This window comes from Mustela erminea, chromosome 19 (assembly GCF_009829155.1).
Source record: "Mustela erminea isolate mMusErm1 chromosome 19, mMusErm1.Pri, whole genome shotgun sequence".
Lineage (NCBI taxonomy): Eukaryota > Metazoa > Chordata > Mammalia > Carnivora > Mustelidae > Mustela > Mustela erminea.
The window spans coordinates 48645388-48654533 of record NC_045632.1 but is presented as its reverse complement, the minus strand read 5'-3'; the positions used below and the strand labels follow the sequence as shown (position 1 = coordinate 48654533).

The following is a 9146-nucleotide window of genomic DNA, read 5'->3' as shown; positions in this document are numbered from 1 at the left end:
GGCAGAGAGAGGGAAAAGCAGGCTCCATGCTAAGTGAGGAGCCACTGGGGGACTTAATCCCAGGACCCTGAGATCATGACCTGAGCTGAAGGCAGGTGCTTAATCAACTGAGCCACCCAGGTGTCCTAAGGTCTTCTCTGTCTTATAGTGATATAAGACAACTGCCACATTGATACAGACCAGTCAGGATTGCTGTAGTTGTCGAATACTTGTGGACTGAATGAAAGAGTGTATGAATGAATGATATGCCTAATGGTAGAGGAAAATTAATTTCTTCCCCAGAGTCTGAGGATACGGCTTTCCACAAGTATAAAATTTTCTTTGGCATCTTTTGTTTAACCTTGATGATTCTTTCAAATTTTGCATTTTAAATTATACATGCAGTTTCTAATTACTATTATGCAGTATAGAAGAACTCATTAGTGATATCTTTTGGTGGAGAAAAAGAAAAAGACATCCATCAAACAACTTTCTATGAAGTGATTCTTAGTGCATTTATTTTTTAGTCTTTTCACAAATGAGCCAATAGACACACTGGTATTCAAGTAATCAACCATAAAGGTGGGAATGTTACCCCTAAGATGAAACACAGCCAACACCTTTCCCTCTAGCTATATATAATTTTGGAAGTTGGAGATCAGACTATAAATTTCTGGCCTGTGTCTGTATTCTATTTCTCTCCTAGCTAGTAAACATGGCCATTAGATTTGATCATGAACGAATATCAGAATCATTTAGAAACATTCTGTATCCTTCTCACCAAGTAGCCCTTGCTGTAGTCCATTCTTTTAAACATGTGATATAATACCTATTTTTATTTAAATTCTTTTCAAAGAGTCACTCAGTATTCGATAATGTGTCTATGCATGCACTGACATGGAAAGCAATTCAATATATATTTTAAGATTAAAATACTGTATTTAGGTAGATGAAGATTTTAAGCAAAGTTAATAATGACTTCTCTGGATAGAGACAATTTTTCTTTTTTGTTTCTCTGCATCCTCCAATTTTTCTGTATTGAACATGCAGGATTTATATAACAATACAGATGTCTTTCACTCTATTCAATAACATACTTGTTTGTTTACAAAAGAAAGTTTCGTTTCTCCTATTAGCCATGCTTTGGCTCAGTAGCACGTCTCTTAGATGGCAGGAAAAGAAAAAGTACAAATGCTAACAGTGACTTTGGGAAGTGGTTCAAAGGAGAAAATTATTTGTATTACCCAGAACTTTCGATTATTTATGGCATCAGTTCCACTGAAAATTGACAGCTGAGTAAATAAAATGTTGGCAATGCGCCATCTCTGCCTGAGGTTTAGATTTTCTAGGTTTCCCTCCAAAAGTGAGATGTCGACTTTCAGTGAGATTCTTCAAAAATGTTTGCTGTCAAGTAATGGGACGATAGTTATAGTAGTAGCAGGCAATTTATAGCAATAGTTTGGGACTGAAGAGATGTTGTAGGCAAGTTCTTTTGAGGTTCTTCAACCTCAGCAGAGGATGTATAGGAACGCAACTGTCCCACGCCTCAGGCTCCGGAATGATCCGAGAGATCGTTTTCGTGCAACTTTCTCCCGCCAGAAAGTTCAAATAAAGAGCGGTGAAACGCTGGTTCTGTTTTTCTCCTTGTGGGCTGGACACGAGGTGACTGGCGAAGGTTTTTACCAATTGTACGAGGCCTCCTTGCGTGGTCCCGCCCAGTCCGTGTACGAAGGATCAGCCAATGAGAGAGCCGCTTTTTCAATCAGGGCGACCAAAAGAAGAAGAAGCCAGGGTACTGGCCGCCGTCTAAGACCGCTGACCAATAGGAGCAGGCCGCGCCCGCAACTCAGGCGGGCCACTTGAGCTGCTCAGGAAGTGGCTGTTGGCCCGCGTCTGTGGGAGTTCTTCCAGAAAACGGCCGCGAGCGTGGCGACTTTGCGAGCCCACGGCGTCCTCCCGGCCCCAGGTAAGGCGGGCGCTTCCTCTGCGCAGGCCTTGGGTCTCTGGCTTGGGGATAACTAACTTCCCCGGCTTGATCCCTTGCTGCGGGGCCTGGAGACACCCCACAAGGGGAGTTGCGGGCGGGCACGGAATCCGGCCGCCTGAGGAGGTTTGACCGCACCGGGTTGCCCCAACGTCCGGCCTGAGGCGCCCGAACCCGGGCTCTTTCGGGCTTGCTGGGCGCCGGCGGCAGAGGTGGGGGCGAGGGGCGGGGGCGAAGGCCGTAGCCGAGTTCGCGGGGGGCGACTCTCCGGAGAGCCGACCTTCCAGCTCTTCAAGTGCAAATAGTAGTGCCCTCCCGCTGAGCGCCATCGCGGAGGAACCTAATGTTTACGTTCTTAACCGGCTTTATCTAGCAGCGGCCCTGTGACGTAAATACTTGGTTATCCCGGTTTTGGAAGGGAACAGGTTGCACCGAGAGGGGATTTGAACCGACATCGGCTCGACTCGGTGCTGCGGCCCCTTATCCTGGTGATTGGCGGCCGTCGTCCCTCCTGGTGCGGACCTTAATCTAAGTAGCAAAGCTTGGAAAGAGGACAAGGGGGAGGTTAACGTTTGAGGCGCCCACTCTGGTGTCACACGGAGAAGATAGCGTTTGTATGGCACGCCGAGGTCAAGGACAAGGCTGCTCCAGACTTGGGGTGCGCAGCCAACAGTCTTTTTTTGTTTGTTTTGTTTTTTAAAAGCTCGGATCACTCCTGGCTAACCCAGGGGTTGGAGGATATGTATTTCCCCGCGTGGGTCCGAAAGCTCCTCTCTAGACCGCGCTGTTGCACAGAACTAACTTTCTGCCACGATGAAAATGTTCTCTCTCTCCCGGATCTCTGTCTTTATCCGGTGTTGTTATGTTCCTAGATGTTGGGGGTTAGTTGGTTGGCGGGTTGTTTTGGTTTTGGCTTCTTTTCTGGGTGTATGATGGATAATTCTGTAGGTACTCAAGCATCTGCTGTGCACTTGTTGCTGTGGAGGATGCCGAGAGGATTCGGTAGCATTTGGCTGTCTGCCTTATTGTTCTAATCAGAACTGACCCGGGCGCCTGGGTGGCTCAGTGGGTTAAGCCGCTGCCTTCGGTTCAGGTCATGATCTCAGGGTCCTGGGATCGAGTCCCGCATCGGGCTCTCTGCTCAGCAGGGAGCCTGCTTCCCTCTCTCTCTCTCTGCCTGCCTCTCCGTCTACTTGTGATTTCTCTCTGTCAAATAAATAAATAAAATCTTTTAAAAAAAAAAAAAAAAAAAAAGAACTGACCCAAGACGGGAAGAAATTTCCTTTCTAGTATTTAACCATAGGAAAAGTACAGAGAATGATTTAAAACAGAGAGAGATCTATGCACTCACCGTCTAGATCTAACAAATCTTGGCCTTGACATTTTGCTATAATTAGAACTGCATCTTAAAAAAAAAAAGAAATAAATAAAAGTGTGTGTGTGTGTGTGTGTGTGTGTGTAGTTCAAGCCCCACGTGGATCTGAACTCCTTCTACAAAAATTTGATATTTTTCATGCCCAGGCTTGTTTCGTACTATTATTGTATGATTTAGAAGTTCACATAGTAACAGGGTTTTACATGTTAAGTGTCCTGAAAATGGAATTATAGCGGATTCCTTTATAACCTGCTTTTTTCTGTTTGATATAATTTTGAAGAAAGTTTACTGTGTTGGGAGTTCTTAATGTGAAGTGAGCTTATGGTGAAGTCTTTTTTTTTTTTTTTTTACTTCTCCACTTTCTTGAGTTCTCTTTCTGGTAGTTCAGTTAAATATCCTGGATTGACATTTTAATTTTATTATTGTCCTTTTTTTTTTCTAAAGATTTTTATTTGACAGACAGAGATCACAAGTAGGCAGAGAGGCATGCAGAGAGAAAGAGGAAGCAGGCTCCCTGAGGAGCAGAGAACCCGATGTGGGGCTCGATCCCAGGACCCTGGGATCATGACCCGAGCTGAAGGCAGAGGCTTTAACCCACTGAGCCACCCAGGCGCCCCTGTTATTGTCATTTTTGACTGTCTTTTAGTTCTGTTTTCTAGAAGAGTTTCTTGACTTTATCTTCTAACCCCTTTTTTTTAAAGATTTTATTTATTTGACAGTGTGAGTGTTCGAATGTGCGCGTGCGACTGCACACACGGGGGCAGCAGCAGGCAGAGGGAAAGGGAGAAGCAGACTCCCCTAGATCATGACCAGAGCCGAAGGCAGATGCTAAACTGACAGAGCCACCCAGGCGCCCCTCTTCCAATCCTTTTATTAAATATTTTATTTTGGCTATCATTTTTCATTTCCAAGAGCTTTCTTGTTTTCTAATTTGTCCTTTTAATCCCCCATAACCCCCCCTAGCATTCTTTTCCTATAAGTTTGAGGGAGTTTGTGGGGGCTTGTTTTTTGTTGTTGTTGTTTTGTTTGTTTTCAGTTTTTCTTGCATTGTTTTCCCTTCTTCCCTTCTAGTTGCTTCTGCTTGTCTGCTTTGGTCTCTCTCTCATGCTGGAGGGTTTGCTCAAGTGTCAGTTGATTCTTGGCTATTTGTTTTTAAGGAGGACCCCTCTTTCCCCCAGAAAGCAGGTTGGAACCTATGTATGAGTGACTGAACCATATCAACCAATTGGCTTTTACTGTTAATTAGATTGGACAGAGACTCCCGCCATTTTATTGAGGATTTACAACATCAGTATTTATAGATCTTTTATTCTTGAGCTGGTTTTCTCTAGTAAACAGTCCTCTGATCTCCTGCCTTGGGTAGAGAATGTGTATAAACCGGAATATTGTGTCCTGGATTTGTGCAGAGGAAAAAGCTGGGGAGGAGAGGTGGAAGGTCTCACACTGTTCCATGTGTAAACTTGCACTTAACTCCTTATTTCCGCTGCTCTGCTATACCCATGCTGGCGTTGAGCCTGTCTGGCACAAACCACCAGTTTTCTGCAGCATCCGCCGAGGAGGTGTTTGTTTGGCTGGCTTTTGTTTGCCTGAGACAGGCTTTCAACCAGGCCTCTCTTTGAGCGCCATCTTTCAGCTCTGCCCTCTGGTGCCCAGTTTCTGCAGTCCCCTCAGTGGGAATCAGCGTGCTTTTCGGGAGCATATGATCCCCTCTCTCTGCAGCCACTTGGGTTTGATCTTTTTAGCTCTACTAAGAAGCTACCTGTTCCAGTAAAAATTGCCTGTCTCATACCCTGCTTGAATTTGTCTTGTAACTTATCTTCTCTTAAATGCCTTTGGGGATATGTGTCCTGTTCATGGGTTTTCAGGAATGACTAGAGAAAGATAAGTGTGCTTCACCAACCATGTTCATCCGAACTCCCTGTATTGACTTGGCCCACTCCAGTCTGGCCTCCTCGCCCATCACTTAGGAGATACAGCTCTGTTCTAGGCTGTGTGTCATCTCCATGTTGTTAAATGTAGTGTTCACTCTTCTGTACTAGACACACTTGACCATTCCATTCTTGAAACATCCTTCCAAGACCCCTTGCTCTCCCAGGTTTCCACCTCCTTCACAGTCTTTGTTCTGGGTGCTCTTCTGTTAACTCTTGACTTTTTATAATATGTGTTTCAGCTTTGAGTCCTTGACCTACTTTTCTTCTGTCTCTGTTCCGTAAGTAGTTTAATCTTCCCTGTGATTTTAAGTCTCATGTCTTTGCTTGGGGTTCTTAAAGTTGTCTGCTACTTTCCACCTCCTGCTACTACTCTGGCCCAAGCCTCTGACCGCTGGCTTACACCCCTACAAGGAGCCTGTGAACTGGTTGGCTTGCTGACAGTCTTGCTTCCCCTGTACTCCATTTCTAACATGCAAGAAACTCCTTCCTGAAGCCTTTCGTGTTAGCGTTCTGCCTCCTCAACCTTGTCCCGTACTTGCGCTCTTCCTGTGCTCATGGTTCTCAGTCGCACCAAACCCATGCTCATCAGGGGACCTCTGTACCAATTTCCTTCTGAAACTTCCTTGGCTCTTTATATGGCCGCCGCCTTTTAATCCTTCGTGCCTGGGCTCAATTTTCACTCCTTTTTTTTTTTTTTTTTTTTTTTTAAAAGATTTTATTTATTTGGCAGAGAGGCAGGCTGAGAGAGAGGGAAGCAGGCTCCCCGCTGAGTGGAGAGCCCGATTCGGGGTTTGAGCCCAGGACCTGAGATCATGACCTGAGCTGAAGGCAGAGGCCCAACCCACTGAGCCACCCAGGTACCCATCTTTCACTCTTTTTGAAAGAGTATCTAAAGTAGTGCTTTCTTTGGGACGCCTGGGTGGCTTAAGTATCTGCTTTCAGCTCAGGTCATGATCCGAGCACCCTGCCCAGAGGGGAGTCTGCTTCTCCCTCTGTGCATGCTCTCTCACTCTTCCTGTCTCTCAAATAAATAAATAATTAATCAAATTTTTATTTATTTATTTATTTATTTTTTAAAATTTGGCACGGCCGGGAGAGATGCCGTATTTTATTTTATTTTATTTTATTTTATTTTTTTATTTGACAGAGAGAGATCACAAGTAGATGGAGAGGCAGGCAGAGAGAGAGAGAGAGAGAAGCAGGCTCCCTGCCGAGCAGAGAGCCCGATGTGGGACTCGATCCCAGGACCCTGAGACCATGACCTGAGCCGAAGGCAGCGGCTTTGACCCACTGAGCCACCCAGGCGCCCCTAAATAAATAAATCTTAAAAATAAAATAAAATGGTGCTCCTTTTTTTAAATTGTTTTTAAAGATTATTTATATATTTATTTATTTGACAGAGAGAGAGAGAGCACAAGTAGGCAGAGAGGCAGGCAGAGAGAGGGGAAGCATGCTCCCCTGAGCATAGAGCCTGATGAGGGGTTCAATCCCAGGACCCTGAGATGATGACCTGAGCCGAAGGCAGAGGCTTAACCCACTGAGCCACCCAGGTGCTCCTAAAATGGTGCTTCTTGACTCCTACTCCCAAGATCAAATATCACAATGTATAATTTCCACATTTATTTGTTTATTTTCTGATATGCTAGAATGTAAAATCTGTTACACAGTTATCCTGTCATTACCTCTGTGGGGTATCTGCTTCTCAGGTGCTTAATAAATATTTCTTGAATGGATTACCATTGTGGAATTAGATATAAGAAACTATGATGGGGACATGCCAGGTGCTTGATAAATGTCTGTTAAGTGGCCTAACCAGTAGCATTAGAGATGGGAAACAAAAATACCAGAAAGGACAGAGCAAATAAAGTTTGATCAGCCTTTTTTGGAGAAATTAGGTAAATTTCCATTTGGGGTTAGTATTGAGTTAATTCTGCAAGTGTAAAAACGTCCTTTCTTTGTTTATCCTTTGTAACTTGGTGCTGTGCAAGATGAATGCTGTCTGCACCTACTAAAGTCAAGTATAGTATATATTTTGGTAAATACCTGTATTTGGGTCACGACAAAGAACTGCTAGAGGTCTGGGAAATCACTTTCAGACACAAAAAAGATCAATCCCCTTGCTTCATAGATCTTTCTATTTTAGAAGATACTACTATGATCACAGGCCGTCATGTTTTCAAAGTACAAACTGGAAAACTAGTTTTAAGTACTATTATGGAGAAAAAAGTTACTGATTACCAAACAGTTCTGACTTAAAGAGAAGATTTTAGTTACTTATTTTAAGATTCTCAGTTTTTTTTTTTTTTAAGATTTTATTTATTTATTTGACAGGCAGAGATCACAAGTAGGCAGAGAAGAAGGCAGAGAGAGAGAGAGGAGGAAGCAGGCTCCCCGCAGAGCAGAGAGCCCAATGTGGGGCTCGATCCCAGGACCCTGGGATCACGACCCGAGCCGAAGGCAGAGGCTTTAACCCACTTAGCCACCCAGGTGCCCCAAGATTGCCAAAAATGATCTTAAACAGAAGTTCTGAAAGACTTAGATATGATTGTATCAGCTATTGGCATGTTCTGCCTATTTTTATTGATAACTTTTTACAAATCTTACTTCTCCAGAGATGGCTCAGGAAGCAATGGAATATCATCTTGATGGGCAATTAGAGCTTCACGTAACAGAACAGCCTGTTCCTGCTGAAGTGGTCAGCGGCCAAGGGGGGCCACCCCTGCTCCAGTCTCTACCTACCCAAGTGGCCAGCCAAAGGGAGCCACCCCTGCACCAGCCTGCTCCTGATGGAGTGACCAGCAGCCAAGTGGGACTGCCCCTGCTCCCACCTGCTACACAGATGTCTGTTGACCCGACAGAGGAAGTAGAGCTGTTGGGAGAAGATCGTGTAGGGAACGTTAATCCGGGGGCTTCAGAGGAACATAGACAGCAATCTCGTGTTAACCACCCCATCCCAGTGTCATCATTGGATTCAATGAACAGCTTCATCAGTGGGCTGCAGAGACTTCATGGCATGCTGGAATTCCTGAGACCCCCTTCAGACCACAGTGTGGGACCAGTGAGATCAAGGAGGAGTAGAGGTTCTGCCTCACGCAGGTCAAGAACCGCAGGGTCTCAGAGGACAGACAGTGCCAGGTAAGAATATGTTAAAATCTTGGGGTTGGTGCCAGGTGGGGAATTATGAACCCTGGTTATGCCCTTAATGCTGCTGAGGCTTGGCAGTATGACTTTTGGCAAGTCGGGTAGCCTTTCTGCACCCCTAATTCCTCACAAGTCAGATGAAAATAAAAGTGCTTGTCTTATTTACTACAGAGTCACTGAAGGAGTACGTTACACTGATGTGCCTTGAAAACTAGGTGGTAGTTTGTTGGCAGTGGTTTCTGTAGGGGCTGGCTCTTCTTTAAATCATTTGCATATCAAAAAAGTATATATATTTTTTAACTTAAAAGTCCATACTCCATGTACCCAGTATCCATCATTAATTGGTACCCCATGTAATGGTGCGGTAGACTTTTGGAAGACAAGCAGGCTGGATTTAGAGAAGCCTTGTGAAAAGTAAAATGTGAATTAATTTAGAGCTTATCTGACTCTGGGTCAGATAATCGTTAAACATTCCACCCCTCCTCACCTGAGAATGTGTTGCAGAGTTGAAAATAATTTTCTTTCATAGTTTTTCATTTGAACTTACCTTTTGAAGAGCTTAGCTGTCAAGCCTTGACAAGATTACAATGAAAAATAACCACCAGTTATGCCTTGCCTGATTTTTAACTTCCTCCTGCTTTATTTGAAATATTTTATTTCACATTGGCCTTCTAAATGTTTTCATAATGTCTAAACAGATTGAATACATCATCTTCATTTTATATATGAAGGAAAG

General features: G+C 44.2%; 1 protein-coding gene across 1 annotated transcript in view; it reads left to right on the top strand.

The window, feature by feature from the left end:
- Positions 1-1818: 1818 nt before the first annotated feature.
- The window catches only part of RFWD3 (ring finger and WD repeat domain 3), a 47579-nt gene continuing 40251 nt past the window's right edge, over positions 1819-9146 (top strand). The window contains exons 1-2 of the mRNA XM_032324929.1: positions 1819-1945; positions 7882-8404. Of these exons, the coding sequence (XP_032180820.1) occupies positions 7884-8404 (521 nt within the window). The 5' untranslated portion in view covers positions 1819-1945; positions 7882-7883. The remainder of the gene's footprint in view (positions 1946-7881; positions 8405-9146) is intronic.